At 35.2% G+C, this 17732-nt stretch overlaps 1 protein-coding gene across 9 annotated transcripts in view; it reads left to right on the top strand.

The window, feature by feature from the left end:
• The window catches only part of RAPGEF6 (Rap guanine nucleotide exchange factor 6), a 188009-nt gene that overhangs the window by 55101 nt on the left and 115176 nt on the right, over nucleotides 1-17732 (top strand). For all 9 annotated transcript variants that reach the window (XM_053220571.1, XM_053220563.1, XM_015067414.3 and 6 more), the window contains one exon: nucleotides 11115-11258. In XM_053220571.1, coding sequence (XP_053076546.1) covers nucleotides 11115-11258 — 144 coding nt within the window. The remainder of the gene's footprint in view (nucleotides 1-11114; nucleotides 11259-17732) is intronic.

Genomic DNA, 17732 nt, shown 5'->3' with positions numbered 1-17732 from the left:
GAACATTTTCATCTGTAGACAGGCACTCAGTTTACTAACTGGGAGTTTTTCAGGCAAGAGGGAATCACAGATGGAAGCATAGATAGGTAGAAAGAAATAAGGGCAGTGTAAAGAATTTATATGTGTACTGGCTACAGAAACCAGTTTTAAGTGTCTTTTCCACATTAAACACATGACATAAGAAAAGGAGGGATGGAGTGAAGAATACTAAGATGTTTGCATTTTCTAGAAAGTGGTAAATATACTAATAGTGGATTTTAATAAGTCAAGCATATATGTCATCTAAATATACAGCTTACAATTAATAGGAGGAGAATTGGAGGGCACCTGGGTGGCCACTTGCTTATGCATCCAGCTGTTGATCTCAGCTTGGGTCTTGATCTCAGGGTTGTGAGTTCAGGCCCCACATTGGGCTCTGTGTTAGGCATGAAACCTACTTAAAAAAAAAAAAAAAAAAAAAAGAAATGGAATAATAAATGAAAATAAAACACAGGAGAGAAGAAACAACATAATAGGATCAAAGAACATAAGATGTTAGATTTCCCTTCAAGTATATCAGAAATTACAATAAATATAAATGAAATAAGTATTCCAGTAAAAAAGCAATTATCAGATTAATTTTTTTAAGTTTATTTAGAGAGAGAGAGAGAGCATGCATGCACATGAGTGGGGGCAGGATGGAGAGTGGGAGATAGAGAATCCCAAGTAGGCTCCATGCCGTCATTGCAGAGCCCAAGGCAGGGCTCGAACTCAGGAACTGTGAGATCATGACCTGAGCCAGAATGAAGAGTTAGACCCTTAACTAACTAAGCCACCCAGGTGCCCCAGATTAAAAATTTTAAAACACAATTATATGCCACTTGAAAAAAAATAGCAGTGTAAATATAAAGTTTGAGAAGAAACAGAACTTCTCAGTCTTCTGGCTGAGAATTAGTGGAGGAGGGAACAAAAAAGAGCAAGGGGAAAACAATTATATGGAAGAAGTTGTGTCTTAAAAGCATTAACCGAAAGAGCTGGTGTGTCTCCAATCCTCAAAGTGTACTTTAAGGCAAGAAGCATTATTTAATGCAAAAACAGTATTTCCTAATGATAAACATGTATCAAGGTTAAACCCTCCTAGATTTTTACATCCCTAATTTACACAGCTATAAGATATGTAAAAAGTGGTCATCAGTAAAAAGAAAACTTGACAAATCCACAAGGACAGTGAGAGATTTGAACATCCCTCTAAAAGTGATAAAGCAAGCATGAGGAATCAGTAAGGATTTTGAGGATTTGAACCTCTGCCCAATAGTTCTATAGAGAACATTACACACATTAATAACAGAATGCATCTACTTTTCAAGTGCACATGGATTATTTTTAAATGTGGCTATTCTCTGGAACATAAATCTCAGGAAAGAATTTAATTTTTAGTTTGTTTTTTGACCACCATGGAATTAATCTAAAAACCAATTACAAAAACAACTAGAACAAAATGCAACTTGTGAAATTCAGGAGTATACTTTATTTTATTATTTTTTTAACGTTTATTTATTTTTGAGAGACACACAGAGTGTGAGGAGGGGAGGCAGAGAGACAGAGAGACCAGAATCCAAAGCAGGCTCCAGGCTCTGAGCTGTCAGCCCAGAACCCAACTTGGGGCTCGAACCCATGGACCGCAAGATCATGACCTGAGCTGAAGTCTGATGCCTAACTGAGCTACCCAGGCACCTCCAGGAATATACTTTAAATCACTTGTCAGAGAGTCACTATGAAAATGAGAAAATATTTGGAGCTGAATGAAGATGATATATCAAAATGTATGAAATTTGTCTTGCATCTTAGCTGAGCAATTTAAGCCTTAATGCTGTAAGGAAGGGCTGAGACTCAATGAAGCATCCACATCAAGAAATTAGAGAGCAGCAAACTATACCTACAGAAATTAGAAGCCAAGAAATAAGATAAATTAAAAAATCAGTGACATGTAAATCAAACTTAAAGAGAATCAATACAAGTAAAAGTTGTTTCTCAGAACAGAGTAATAAATTTGATAAACCTTTGTCAAAAGTAGTCAAGAACAAAACATGTTGCATAGCTTAATATCAGGCACCTGGGTGGCTCAATCGGTTGAGCATCCAACTCTTGATTTCATTTCAGGTCACATTTCCAGGGTCATGGGATTCTCTTTGTCTCTCTCCCTCTCCCTCCCTCCTTCCCCCCTCCCTCCTTCTACTCCTGTTTCCCGTGCTCATGCACTCACATTGTAAGATAGAAATAAAAAAAATTATTTAAAACTTAAATTTTAAATTTTAGATCATCAAATTCCTTGAAAAATACAGCTTACCAAAACAAGCTCATGCATGCATACACACAGAAAAGCTTCATGATCCATTATAGGAAGAAAGTGAATCTGTAATTAACAGACCTTTTCATTTGGGAATATCCACCCACATTGTTTCACTGGTGAAGTTTTTCCAACATTGAAATAAGAAAGAATACAAAAAGTCTTGAAAGAGAAAGGCTAATTGCCTTTTTTTTTAATGCATCCAGTTTAATTTTATTTTTATTGACATATAAGTAGTGTGTGAGAGCCCAGTTTGATTGTGATAACAAAACCTGACAAGTACATCATATCACAGAAAGGCACTATCACAGGTTAGTGGGGTTTTTTTTGTTTTTTAATGTTTATTTTGAGAGTCAGCTAGCGAGCAAGCAAGCGAGCCTGTGAGCAGGGGAGGGGGAGAGAGAATCCCAAGCAAGCTCTGTGCTATCAGCTCAGAGCTCAACACAGGACTTGTACTCACAAACCCTGAGATCATGACCTCAGCCAAAATCAAGAGTTGGACATTTAACCAACTGAGCCGTCCAAGCACCTCAGCTTGTTTGTTTGTTTATTTTAATGAAAAATCTAAAAATTCTAAACTATTAGAGAATCAAATCCCAGTGGTACGTAGGATAAACTATCACGACTATGTTGAATTTATTTCCAGAGTTGCAAGCTTGATTGAATTAGCAGGTGGTACTTTGTTTTATTGCAGTTTGCTTTATTGTGCTTCTCAAATACAGTGTTTTTACAAATTAAAAGTTTGTGGAACCCTTGGTGAGCTATTCTTTTGATGCCATTTTAAAACAGCATTTGCTCACCTCTGTGTCTTTTTATCCCTGCTTGGTAATTTTTTGCAGTATTTCAGACTTTTTCATTATTATATTTGTTACCGTGATCTATGATCAGTGGTTACAGCTCACTGAAAGCTTAGAGGATGGTTGTCATTTTTTATCAAAGTATTTTTTAATTAAGGAATGTACTTTGTTTTTTAGACATAATGCTGTTGCACACTTACTAAACAACAGTGTTTTATAAACAGAAGTTATGCATTGGGAAGTGAAAATTTTTATTTGACTTACTTTATTGCAGTATTTGCTTTATTAAAGTAGCCTGGTACCAAACCTGCAATATCTCTGAGGTATGTCTATATTTGAAAATTAGAGTAATGTAATTAAAGAGTCATATGATCGTCTATATAGATACAGAATAAGCATTTGGTAGTACTCAAAACCCATTTATGATTTTTGAAACTTTTAGCAAATTAGGAAAAGAAGGAAACTTTCATAACCTTATTAAAGGTATCTGTGTTAATACAGTAAATATTGAAAATTTTATCCTGGAATTTGGGAATATATGGAAAGCTCAGCATTACTAAAATCCCTGGCTAAGAAGTGCTTAGGTGAATTTAGGGAAGGGAAGGAGGATAGATTGGGAAAGAAAATATAGAACTGTCCTTAACAGATGAAATGATTTGTATGTAGGAAATAAAAAAATATATACACATAAACTTTTAGAATTAATAAGTGATTTTAGCACGGTCACAGGATGCTTATTCGTATACAGAAATCAACTGTATTTATATTTATGAGAAACAGGTATTTAGAAAAATGTAATTTAGTGAACATACCAGTTGTAAACATCAAGAAGTCCATATACATTAGAATAGATCTAAAAAAAGTTGTAGGAAACATGTATATAAACCATAAATAATTTTGAAATCTTTAGATCTAAATCAAGAGAGTGAGGATTTTTGAGAAAGGAATATTGCCTAAATTCCTGTAAAATTGAGTTCAATCCCCATCAGAATCCCAGCAGATTTTTTTAGGGAGATGAAGCAGTTGACCTGTTTTATACACACATACACATACATATCACATAAGAGAAGAATACATTGACTTAAAAATACTTTGCTGTAGGGTCGCCTAGGTGGCGACCAGTCACCAGTCAGTTAAGCATCTGACTTCAATCAGGTTCATGATCTCATGGTTCATGGGTTCGAGCCCTGTGTTGGGCTCTGTGCTGGCGGCTGGGAGCCTGTAGCCTGCTTCTGATTCTGTGTCTGCCTCTCACTCAGTCCCTCCCCAGCTGTGCTGCTCTCTCTCTCTCTGTCTCTCTCAAAAACAAATAAAAACTTCAAAAAAATTTAAAAATACTTTGCTATAAATTTAAGAAATTTGAAAAAAATGAGATAACCATGTTCTTAAATAGTGAGTTCCTATCATAAAATTATTAATTTTCCTTTGGATACCTTGTAAATTTGATGAGATCCCGCTGAAAAATACCATCAGGTATGGTGGTGATTTTGTCAAAATACATGTGGAAGAATAAAAAAGAAGAGCTAGAAGAAACCTGAGAAAGAAGACTGACCTCATTAGTTCAGCCATACAAAGATTTTTATATACTTAAAATAATTCATAAAGGAGGGAAAAAATGTAATATTTACTCAAAAACAAAACAGGTGAATTTCATATATGTAAAATTGTTGGTATAATTCTACCAAGATTTATTGTTTCTAGTGACTTTAAAAGGCAGTATTTTGTCTGTTTTTTTTTTTGTTTGTTTGTTTTGTTTTTTTTTGGAGAAAGCAGCACAGGAGTGCAAGCCGGGGAGAGTCAGTGAAAGAGGGAGAGAGAGAATCTCAAGTAGGCTCCACACCCAGCACAGAATCCAACACAGCGCTCACTCTCGCCACTGCTGGATCATGACCTGAGCCAAAATCAGGAGTCATTGCTTAAATGACTGAGCCACCCAGGTGCCCCTTGTCTGTGCATTTCTAATGGGATAAGTCATAAGGTCAGAAAGGGCCAGTAGTCTTATTTTTAGTAGTAATGGCAGTGTTAAAAATTTTGTTTGTGTGTGTGTATAGATACGTACATTATTATACATAAACATGTATTACATTTATGTGATAGTATGTAATTACTATTATTACAGTATATGCATAAATCATTAGGAAACAAGACTATGTAGTACCAGGATGTTCGTGGTAATATTGATATTGTTAAAGCTGTTATATATGGATAGGTAACATGTATATGTATATTATGAAAGGAAATTCTGCACCTTAAGATACATTTATTTGGGGCGCCTGGGTGGCTCAGTCGGTTAAGTGTCCAACTTCAGTTCTCGTCATGATCTCGTGGTTTGTGAATTCAAGCTCTGCTTCCGGTTCTGCTGACAGCTCAGAGTCTGGAGCCTGCTTCAGATTCTGTGTCTCCCTCTCTTTCTGCCCCTCCCCTGCTCTCACTCTGACTCTCAAAAATAAATAAACATTAAAAAAATTTTTTTAAGATATATTTGGACATAATTGAAACTTGTAGCTTATTGTTAATATAGTGTAGTTACTAATATACGTATAAATAAACGTCATTAGTAATCAGTTTTTTTCCAGTGTGAAAGAGTTGTACAAAATCATAGATACTAAGAAGAAGTCTAAAGTTTGACTACGAAGTGTCAGCATCAAAACTGTGTTCGCATTCTTGAGTATTGATGTGCCATGAATGCAATTTGGTGAGGAGAATCCTTTTTTTTCTCAGCAGTCAATATAGTCCCATTCTGTCACTTTTTTTTTTTTTTTTTTGAGAACTCAGTTACTAATCTAGTTGACCTTCCTTTATAGAGGATCATCATTTTCCTTCTGGCTGTGTTAAAAGTCTTTTTATCATTGCTGTATGAATTTGTATTTGTATTTTTCAGTTATCCTGCTTGGGATTTGTTGGACCTCTTTGGGTTTTGTTTTTGTTTTAATCAAAGTTTCATTTTTTTTTGGATATGATCTTGTTCTTCTGTCATCTCCTTGAACTTTATAGGTTAAATTTTTTCAGCCTATCTTCTGTGATTTCCATTTTTTTTTTTTTTAAATCTCATCCTGACTTTATACTGCATCCTGTATGATTTCTTTTGGCCTTATCTTCCCAGTTTCCTAATACTTTTTTTAGTTACATCTCAATACACTGTTTACTTCCCTCATCTTTCTTTTTTGCTCTCTCTCTCTCTCTTTTTTTTTTTTTTTTTCTGTATTTCAGTTTGGGTAATTTTTTTTGTCTTTTAAGTTCACTACTTAATTCAGTTGCATAACATCTTTTTCATCTTTAGTACCATGTTTTTTGTTTCTCACATTGTAATTTTACTCTATTATTTTCTTTATTTCTGCTGAATTTTTTTATCTGTTCATATTGTCTACCTTTCTACCTTTATTATATCATTCATAGTTGCTTTAAATTTTCTGATAGTTTCCGTATCTGGGTCATGTCTGATTTTCATGGATTGCTCTATTGTTTGCTTTGTCTTGTAGCAGTGTATTAGATTTTTGTTTGTTTTTGCTGTTTCTTTACCCTTTTTATTTTTATATGACTCATTATTTTGGATTTAATGATACACATTGTGTGTAAGGTAATAGAGACTTAGGATAGATAGTTTTTAAGCCTGCCACACCTCTTCTGCTAGAGTTGAGCTAGGTTTGGATTTTTTTATTATTACAGTTACCTTTAGTTCACTAATGCTTTCAAATTCCTCTAGTTTCACTTTGTGGTTAGGATTGGGATTGGTTTCTTGGAAGATTTTTCTAAGTGTTCTTGTTCCACCCCCCAGTTTTAGGCCTTTCTTCTGCTCTTATGTTTCATACAGGCTCTCCATGTTGTGATCCTTTTCATAAATGAACACTGCTTTTGCTTATTCCTCATTGTTTGCTAGCCTGGCACTGGGGAGGAAGGGCACTTGAGAGAAATTTTTTTTTCTTTGTCCATGTCAAGCCTTATCTTCTTAGTTGTTATTTATAATCTCTGGCTCATTTCCAAATTTCTTTCTGTTTGAAGGTTTTTTTATTATAACTTTATATTTTCTATACTTAAAATACATGGGAGTGTTTGCAAGTATGAGTCTGTTGTCCTTTTTCTGGCCGTTATTGTTCATCATGTCTATTATTTGTTCTCGTGTTGGGGTTTTGTTGTAGTTGGGGTTTTTTTCCCCTTGTTTTTTGAGGGAGAAAGTATGTTTGTCCATGAGGTCATTGTCTTGAATTTTAGGTGTGCAAAGTTTTTGAGGTTTAGGTTAAAGTTGCATTCTTGCAAAGAGGTTTTAGATTTGTTTTTACCCATTGCATATGTACTTTACCAGTCCTGAATGCCTTTAAATTTACTTACATGGTTAAGGTATTAACAGATTTAAAGTACAGACCTGCATGAGGGATGACTTACGTTTTAGATTCTTAGGGAAAATGTTTTTTGTTTGTTTGGTTGCTTTCCACCTGCTCCCCGCTCCCCCTTCTCTCACTGCCAAGCAAGTTTTCTTACTGTCTTCCTCTGCAGAGTGGGCCCTTTCCTCCAGACCCCTAACAGTGAGGGTTCAAGTAAGTGGGTTGAGCTTCACGAGTAAGTCTCCTGTTGGGTTTCCCATTTTTGGTGGATTTTCTATTTCTTGACTTTCTCACTTCCTACAGCCATCAAAGTGGAGGGTCTAGTCTCTAGAGTTGAGAAATCTGGTAGCCTGTCTCCTGGTATTTGCTTTCACTTTGTTGTTGGCCTTTAGATTTCTTACCTTTGTGCCATGAGGTATGCATTTGCTTGCTTTTATTTTTTTATTTTTAGTTTTTTTAAATCTCACACTTCAGTTGTATTTGGAGGGAGATTTGTTAAGGGTACTTAATCCTTCATATATTGTTTGGTTTTTCTTTTCATTTGGTACTTAAAATTTTGAGGCTTAGAAACTCCTTTCCTAGATTTAATTTACTATTTATATTTTGAAAAGCCTTTATTGTGTATCTCTGCTATTGCTCAATAATTGGTAGATATTGGAAGATTTAAGGGTTATATGGTATTGAAATTTCACCTAAAGTGGGTGATCTAATTCATCCCTTGAGATAAGGCATTGTGAAGGAGATGAACTTTTTAGTAGTCACACGTGGGTTTTGAGTCCTTACCCACCTGTATGAATTACTTAAGTTTCACGAGACTCTGTACCATGTATGAAAACAGAAAGAGTAGCTGTGTAATAGGGCCATGTGAACTTTAAATGATGTAACTTAAAGTTTCTGGTACATAGTATTGTGTAGTGATTCTGTGGTCGTTCTCCCATCATTTTTTAGAGGAGCAAATTGAATCTCAAGGAGGTAGCATATATTGCTACCTATTCAAAATTCTTTAGCTGTTGAGGTGGTTATTATTCTTCTCTGTCTCTGGATTTTACCGTTCAGAATAGTAACTTATTCTGCCTACCCTCATATTTCTTGAGTACGTATTTCCAAGGATCTAACATGTCTGATGAGAAAGAATCTAATGTATTGCCCAGTTTGGCAAACTTTTTGAATGCTAAGTAAACAAAGATAAATATATAATACATTTCCTGTCTTAGGAAACTTGTTAGTCAGATGAGCTTATCTAGTAATAATTATGGTTAATCTGCTTAGTGCTGTAGAAAGGGTAGCAGCTTTCTGGGGCAGAGGAAGGGTTGTTTAAACCGGGTCACGAAGTATGTGGAGGATGCCAAGATGTTAGCAAAGGAGTAAGGGGCTTTGTGGCAGTAGGAACAGCAGCATATACAAAGGCCTGAAGGCGCTGGAGAGCATGTCCTTTTTTTTTTATAAAAATAATTTGTTTTTAATGTTTGTTTATTTTTGAGAGAGACAAACAGAGTGCAAGTGGAGGAGGGGGAGAAGGAGGGGGTAGGCACAGAATCTGAAGCAGGCTCCAGGCTCTGAGCTGTCAGCACAGAGCCTGACGTGGAGCTCAAACTCACGAAAGGTGTGATCATGATCTGAGCTAAAGTCAGGTACTCAACCTACTGAGCCACCCAGGTGCCCCAAGAGCATGCCCTTTTAATGAGAAATCTAGGTTGTGTACACAGAATAAACTAATTATGATCTGGAGGAGAGGAATGTTTTTTCTGGTTATGGAAGAGATGGTAATTGAAATGTGTCTTAAATGATTAGTAGTATTTCAGCAAGTGAAGATAGAATGAGTAGGGTAGCACAAATTAAGGAAGTTGAATATAAGTTACTAATAGGGACCAGTGGATAGTCACATTGACTTGGGCACTACTTTTGAACTCTCATACCTCTCATAACTGAAGCAGACAGACATCAACTCTTTCTGAGAAATCATCAGGAAATTTTGCATATCTCATTAGAGCTTTTATGTGAGAGGGATTTTTGTGTGTGGGGGGAGAAGAATAAAGAAGCAGTTTTCCCAGGCCTACTTGTGTAAGATAAAGTAATAAAAACATTTTGGAGATGGAGTATATGTGGCTTTTGAATATCAGTTTTAATAGTTTAAAATTTATTTAGTAACTATTAGAGGTCCATTGAACAGGAGACATGATGATTTATCTGGGGGATTTATTGGACCATATAGGATGGCATTGGAGAGGAACAGGACTAAAGCATCAGGATCAACTGTTATATATTGTAGTTCAGGACTGAAGTAAGACTTGAAAAATGAATGGTGGTAATGGCAATGAAAGAAAGGGCAGTGTGAGAGGAATTTCTTAAAACAAAAATTGAGAAGTTCTGAGAAATGATTGAAGATAAGATTTGGAAGACAAGCGGGGAAATTAGGATTTTTCATGAAATTTTCACACTTGGGTAACTAGAAATTTTTGATAATAGCAAAGGATAGAACATTTGAAGGAAAACTTGTGGGGGAAACTGAAATTATTATGTATGTGATGTGAAGTTAATTACATGATTTACTTTAGAACATCATTATGCCTTTTTAAAAATAATTTCAAAAAGTATGGTTTAGTCTGACTGGACAGGCAATGTGGTCTTGTATCAGTACCATAAGTGTTGGAGACAGACCTATATTCCAACTCACCTTTAAATTTTTTTTTATTTGTTTTTGAGAGAGAGCGAGCGTGAGTGGGGGAGGAGCAGAGAGAGAGAGGGAGACACAGAATCTGAAGCAGGCTCCAAGTTCTGAGCTGTCAGCACATAGCCCAATGCAGGGCTCGAACTCACGAACCACAAGATCATAACCTGAGCCAAAGTCAGACACTTAACTGACTTAGCCACCCAGGCACCCCACCAACTCACCTTTAATAATGAGTATTTCAATGTGAGAGTGGAAAGTTATCAGTCTCTTTGGATTTTACTTTGTTCATCTGTAAACTAGAGATAGTAATACTTGCTTACAGGACTGCTGTGTGAACTCAGTAGTATGTTTATGCATGCTGGCCCATTTTAAGGCCTCAGTAATTATTAGTTTTCACTTCTTTCTTAAAAGATGCCAGACTTGGGGTGCCTGGCTGGCTCAGACGGTGGAGTGTGCAGCTCTTGACCTTGAGGTTGTGAGTTTGAGCACCACATTGGAGGTAGAGATTACTTAAAAATAAAATCTTAAAAAAGGATGCCAGCCTTACTCTTGGCTGTTGTCATATATTAAGATGGACACCAAAGAAGAATTCATAACATTTTTGTTTTTCCGTTTAGCATTTCACTGAAATCATAACCATGATTGTTCCCTAAATAAATGTAAAATCAGGCAGCTTATAATTGGATTAACTCAGAGGTAGTAATTATTGAATGTGTAGGTGTAGTTAACAGCTGTCATTTCTGGTAAGTGACTTTACTTAGAGGTTATATGTTTATGTGAGTGAGACTATTTCCTGGAAGGAAACTGTGGTCTACAGATCTTTATTATAATGTCATCTTTAATCTTTAACTCATGAACATTGTCCTATACAGACTATTTTCTTGAGGCAGTTTCTTGCAAGAAGTAAATGAATCCTCCTTATGAGCCTGTTAAGACTCCATAGACTGTCAGTAATATGGAAAAATTGGATATTTAATCAGGAATGTGAACATGTGTTTCAGGTAGAAAATTCCAAAGATAATGAAGATAGTATTCTACAAAGAGAAATTCCTGCCAGACAGTCTCGACGAAGGTTTCGGAAAATTAATTATAAAGGAGAGCGCCAAACCATTACCGATGACGTGGACATTAACAGCTATCTTTCTGTGAGTATATGTAGGAATAGTTCATGGATTTTCCTTAATTTTTATATATAGTATCTTTAATTTACATATATTTTTGATAATAGCATCACTTTGGGCTTAATGGATAAAATTTTGAGACAAATAAATGTATTTCATTTGTTAAAATACTTCTCACTTGAGTTTGGTAGAAATGCTTGTATGTACCAGTGGAAGTTTTGTTTTACTTTTGGTTTTGTTTAAATAATGTAAAAAAAAAAAAAAAAGTTCTTACCATATCTTTTTAGAACTTACTTGTGGATTTTCTTGCCTTTTGATTGCCTGAATAGAATATAGATTAGAGTTCTAGCTGAGAACTCAGGTAATAGACTCGTTGGGAGCTTTTTTCCTGATAAGCTGTAAGACATGTAAAGAAAGAAAAATATGTCACTTTTTCCCTTGTGATATGAGAGAAATACAAATACTGTGTGTTAGTACAGAAACATGCGCAAGTGTTAGCGATAGGTTTTCACATGCAAATATTGAAAAAAGAGAAGCAGATGAAATAATTAGCTTTTGTCACACCACAAGAAACATAAGCTGTTTCTCCAGAAGTCTTCAGTTTTGTAATTGTAGAGAACTTCATTTTAAACTAAAAAGTATTTGAATCAAGAAGTAAGAATAATCTAAGAAAGACTAAATCCAGGTGTATTTTATCAGTTTTCAAAGAAAACAGTCTAGAGATTGATTGCAAAATATAAAATATAAATATAAAAACAGTCTAGAGATTGATTGCAACAAAATTCCCGAGAGTATGTTTAATTCATTTGGTTGTCAGAAACAGAAATGCTTCCTTCCATGTTAGGAGTAAGGAGGATTATTTAGGGAGTTTTGTATAGTGGAATAAGTGTTACATTTAAGACAGCTCAAAGGATTTAGCCATGTTTGCCTAACTTCATTGATTCCATACATTCTATTTCCAACAACAAAGAATTACATGAAATGATCCCCTATTTTTTTCACCACATCCAGAGGTACACAGTGTTCATTTCCTGTTCTTTTTATTTAATCATTTCTTTAAAAAAATAATTTCTTTTTATGTAATAAATTCCCCCATAAAGAATTAATTTAAATGAACATGTTTTGCATTATTATGCAAGTAGTACATGCCTGTTTTAGAAAAATTGAAAGTTGACTAGTCATTACCACCCAGTTATGTAACCGTTGATGATATTTTGTATATTCTTGGATAAAGGTTCTTTCTACCTAAAGATAAATATATAAGCTTTTTGGCCAACTTGTAAAACTTAAACATGTGTTCTGCTTTATAACTTTTTAAAACTTAGATGTGTAATCTGAACATCTTTGAATGCTCTTAAAGAAAATTTTTTTACATTACCTTAATAGTGTCTCTTTATAGTGTCCTAATACTCCATTATAATAATTGTCATTATTTACTCCCCAGTATTTGGTCATTCAGAATTTTTAGGTTTTTTTTTTTTAACGCTAATTATCTTTGTGGTTACATGTGTCCAGTTATTGGTTTCTTTAGAAAAGTTCTAAGAAGTAGAATTTCTAAATTAAAGTACCTTTAATTGCATTATTTGGTTTTCCTTATATGAGCTAGAGTGCATAGTTTGTATGTGTGTTTGGGTTACTTACTCCAGTCTCAGCTCTAGTGTGTTCTTAGATTATTTTAGTGTCATGTCATGAAGCCTAATAGATTCTATATTTCCTCTAGGTAGCTATAGCTTATGCTCATGTCATTTACTTGTAACTCTCATGTGTGCTGAAAGTTGTCATCTTGGGGTTATGCTGGGTTCCTGAGTGGACCAGAAAGAGCAACAGGCACACTGCTTGGGATTCAGTCCATTTGATGAGTCTAAGTGAAGTGTGGCATTGTTGCATTTAAAGGCTTCTATTGCTAGTTTTAAGTACTCAGCCTACTAAGTACTGTCAGGGATTTGGCAGAGGGAAGAGCTAAGTTGATTTAGGGTAGTTAATAACTATGAGATTAGATTTTTGGTCATGATACTTGCATTTGCTGTTTCTTGAAATAATAGTGTGTGTTTGCTTTTGATTCAAAAGGGATATATTTCAGGCAACTTGGAAAAGATTATAAGAGCTTTTCATTTACTTTTCATTAAAGTCACCAGTATGTAAAACCTATGTGTCTGTTCAAATACCTATATATTGATAGTTGGTCTAGATAAGGATGCTGCTGTGTAGCAAAAATGTTAATTAGTATTTGTGAAAACATCCAGTAGAAAATTGGTTTTATGGCTACTCGGGGGCCCTTTACTTCTTTTGTTCTTCTGTCAGCGATTCAGAGAGATCAAAAGGAAGCATTTTTTCTTTTAGACAGTAGCTGAGTTTATCTTTTCATTTGCAAACTATAATCAACCTTTTCTTGCTAAACTGCTGAAGGTCAAAAATTCTTAAAGATGTATGGAATAATTTGTTACTATCCTTTGTCATAAGTATTATTAGTATATAACCTATACATCAAAGTTTTGTGGTACTAAAGACTTGGCATGTTTTATTCTGTAACTGAACGCTTAGAATGATTGAAAAGAATGGTTTATTTTTATGAATTATTTTCATATTTTTGTCATATATTGCTTTATGTGAAGATGCGAACCATAATGGGAAAGGGAAAGGTTGTTTTTCTTAATGTTAAAGGAGCATTCCTGACAGTTATGTTTTTGAAACTTCTTTGGGTATTCCTCTCAGAGTTTTCAACAAATTTAAATGTTTTCAGATGCTCTCTGTGAGAATATGTTAAGGTTTGGATCTTTGAGTAAGGTGTGTTTCATATTTAGAAATAGCAAAAAGGTGATTGGGAGTAATCAGTGAATAAGATGGGTAATTATGCCAACTGGAAATAGTCAAGCAGTTACAGGAGACATCTGTCTTGACTTCTTCCTTACTTTCCATATGATTGGGGCATTTCATCTAAATCCTTCATGCTTTGGTTGCTTTCGCTCAGAAACTGAGGTTAATATTTGTCTGCCTGTGTTACGGGGTGGTTGCTGAAGTACATGGGAACATGTTTGTACACTCACAGTCTAATCAGTCAGTAATATCTCTAGACACTTCCTTTCAAATGTTTCAAGATGTATACCCTCGTCACCTGTCAGTCTCTCCATGTGATTGCCTTAGTGTTCACTGCCATTCTTTCTAGAACTCTTGTAATAGCATCTCTCATACTACTCCAGCCCACTTACACTGTAAAAGGAATATTTTTTTCATTTTAAGAGATACGGAAAATTTTTTCTAAATTGGAAAGTGTTTCATAATCTCTTCATTAAAAGATACCTAATTAATTACTGTGTCCATGAACCATGAGATCACAGCCTGACTTGAAATCAAGAGCCACACGTTGAACTGACTGAGCCACCCTGGTGCCCCTATCTTCAGCTTTACTGAGATATAATTCACATATAACAAACACTATGTAAGTTTAAAGTATACAGCATGATATTTGATATACATATTATATTGCAATATGATGACTGTATATGTGTGGATATGCATGTGTTGAAGGCTTAGAAACCTGTTGGTATAATCATCTTTTACATATACTGTTCCTTTTACTTAGAATGGTCTTTTATTTTTTGTCTTCTTGGCAAAAATCTTAATTGTCCTCAAGACTCAATTCCATATCATTTCATGGGAAGCCTCTGTGATTTTGGGGAAGAATTAGGTACACATCTCTGTATCCCATGTATATATTTGTGATCTTTCATGAGACTGTATTGTAATCATTTGTTCAGTTGTCCACCTCTCACATCAGATACTTGCCTTGAAAATGTGAACAGAACCATCATCATTGTGTCCTCTGAACTTACTATCTTTCAAAATGAGATTGCCTTTTTTTTCCCCCATCAGCTTCTTTAGATTCCTGTGTAACTTTGGGCACATTTTGTAACTTTCCTGCATCTGTTTTCATAAATAATCTATAAATTTATGAAAGGATTAAATGAGAGAATTTATGTAAAAGTTTCTGCCTAGTGTTTGGTGCTCTGAAAAACTTTCATTATGTCAGCAACTTCTGTTCCTCTTGTTATTGTAAATACTCAGTCTTTGTTTTTGTTGCTTACAAAATGATTTTCCTATTTATTCTGTAGCTGAGTATGAAATACATCCAAGATATTTAAGCATGTTGGGGAGCCTGGGTGGCTCAGTCAGTTAAGCATTCGGCTCTCAGTTTCAGCTCAGGTCTCCATCTCACGATTCATGAGGTTGAGCCCTGCATCCAGCTCTGTGCTGACAGTGTGAAGCTTGCTTAGGATTCTCTCTCTCTCCCTATCTCTGTCTCTCACCTACTCGCTCACTCTCAAAATAAATAAATAAACTTAAAAAAAAAGTTATTGAAAAGATATTTAAATATGTTAATATAATAAAAAACAAGCTAAAGAATTAGAGCAAAGGGAAAGGAAAAAGAAAATCAAGCTGGCTTGAGGTTAGGACAACCAATAGTCAGCCAACTGCCGCTGTCCTCACCGCACCCAAATTATTTTTGTAGTGTGTATTCATAGTAGCTCACTTCAAACAAGGTAATTTCTTTGTCCAACCTTAAGAGGTAAAGTGGTTACTCAGTGTATATGAAAGTCACTGAAAGTGTGCTTTTCTGTATACAGTAAGTAGCTAGAGTCCAGTTAAATGACAACAGGAGATGTCTGCCAAAAACTGATCACTGTTTTTGGGATTACTGATTTGAAGGGCTTCTTTGTGATAGTAGTTAGCAAAGCCAGTAGTTTAGCTCAGGTGTCTTAAAATGTAAATTGCAAAACAGTCCTCGGACATGGGAAGAAAGTAGTTTTTATTTGTATGTAGTATTATCCTTTTAAATTTCTGGCAAGTTTTGTGTCTATTTCATAATGAACACAAAATATTTTCGAGGGGTGCCTGGGTGGCTCAGATGGTTAAGCATCTGACTCTTGGTTTTGATTGCATCATGATCTTGTGGTTTGTGGGATCATGCCCCTCGTGGGGCTCTGTGCTGACAGCGTGGAGTGTGCTTGGGACTCTCTCTCTCCCTGTCTCTGTACCTCTTCCCTGCTTGCATGTGCTGTTTCTCTCAAAATGAATAAACTTGAAAAAAAATAAAAAGTTTGAGATTAGTTGGTTTTTAAATGTCTTCCTCACTTGGTACTAGTTTATTTTTTTAGCTTTCTAGCATCATTATTTTGTTGGAGGTCCTTTCCTTTGGTCCTGTTTTTCTCTCTCCCTGTTCTTAGAGCCTTCTTTACCTAAGGTAATTCTGTCCTTTGATGAAGCAGTTTGAATTTTAACATTTCCTCCTTTTGTCCAGAATGGTATCCTACTGTGCCTTCCAGAAAACAGAGTAAACAACTTATTTAAGAATTTCCTGCATGTCTGTATTTTTTTTACGTAAAGTTGATTGCTGTGTTTTAATTGCCATCAGTGGTGAAAATTTTTCAAATGTAATGAGTTGAATTTTTAATACTGGTGTATATATGTGAAGTTAAATGGTAAAATTAAAGCAGGATCAGCAAGGGGGAAGTATCTTGGTTTCACCAAAGTCAAGCACCAAGTATGCCTTTAGTTAACTTGAAATGAATTTCCAGAATACCAGAGAACATTCATGCTCATTTTTGTGAAAACATCAATAACTGAAATGTAAATAGGGACATTCTTCAAAGGTTTAAAAAAATCTTGTTGGTGTTCTGGTACTTCATTTATGAAATTAGAGCCCTTTTTATTGATTTCTCCTTGCTCCTGCTATATTTTTGAATAAGGAACAGTATGGTTGTTTGGTGTGCTTGTTATCTTCTCTTAACTAGGTCCCACATTCCTCAGTAGACTACATTTTTTTCTTTCTTGTCCCCTATGTTGCTTTTTACATTCTCAGGCACAGGATAAGCCACTGGTCATGCTTTTCTCTTTCTCCATCATGGCACCTGCATTTAAGTGGAACCATTAAACTGTTCGCAAAAAGACACATGGAAAGAGGGATTTCCATGGAAGCATCATGGGTCATGGTTTTAAATTTAGAGGGCTTCCTTTTGGTCACCTTTGTAGATTTTCTTTCTACAGTTCATTGTTCTAGGAACGTATGCAGGTGGTAGGTATGGTATGATACTCTAGAATCTGATTTTAGGTGCACAAATTATAATGAGGCATGCAGCTCTTCCTCTTCTGCACCCTCTTTGATTTCATCTTAAATTTCCTGCTCTTCTGCGGTGCAGGCTGTTGAGTTTGGATTCAGAGCATATTTAGCAAGATTAAGACATAATTGTCAGTACACCTGAATAGGAGGTGATTATTAGGATCAGATCATGTAACCACCTTTATGTTGGTATCCTGAATAATGGCTCTATTCTTGTACTGGTCCATGAATGTGACCTCTTAAGTTTTTTAGCAAAATGTGTTCTGCTTTGGTAGAGACTGTGAGTGTTTTATTTATCAAGCCATTCCTGTGGTAAGAAATGAGATCCTGCCCCCTGAAAGCTCATCAGAAATTAGAGGACTTAGGTCCACACATATGATTCC

The sequence above is a fragment of the Acinonyx jubatus genome, chromosome A1 (assembly GCF_027475565.1).
Source record: "Acinonyx jubatus isolate Ajub_Pintada_27869175 chromosome A1, VMU_Ajub_asm_v1.0, whole genome shotgun sequence".
NCBI classification, from domain to species: domain Eukaryota; kingdom Metazoa; phylum Chordata; class Mammalia; order Carnivora; family Felidae; genus Acinonyx; species Acinonyx jubatus.
Note: the sequence above shows the minus strand (reverse complement) of the source record. Positions and strands in the feature narration are given on the sequence as shown.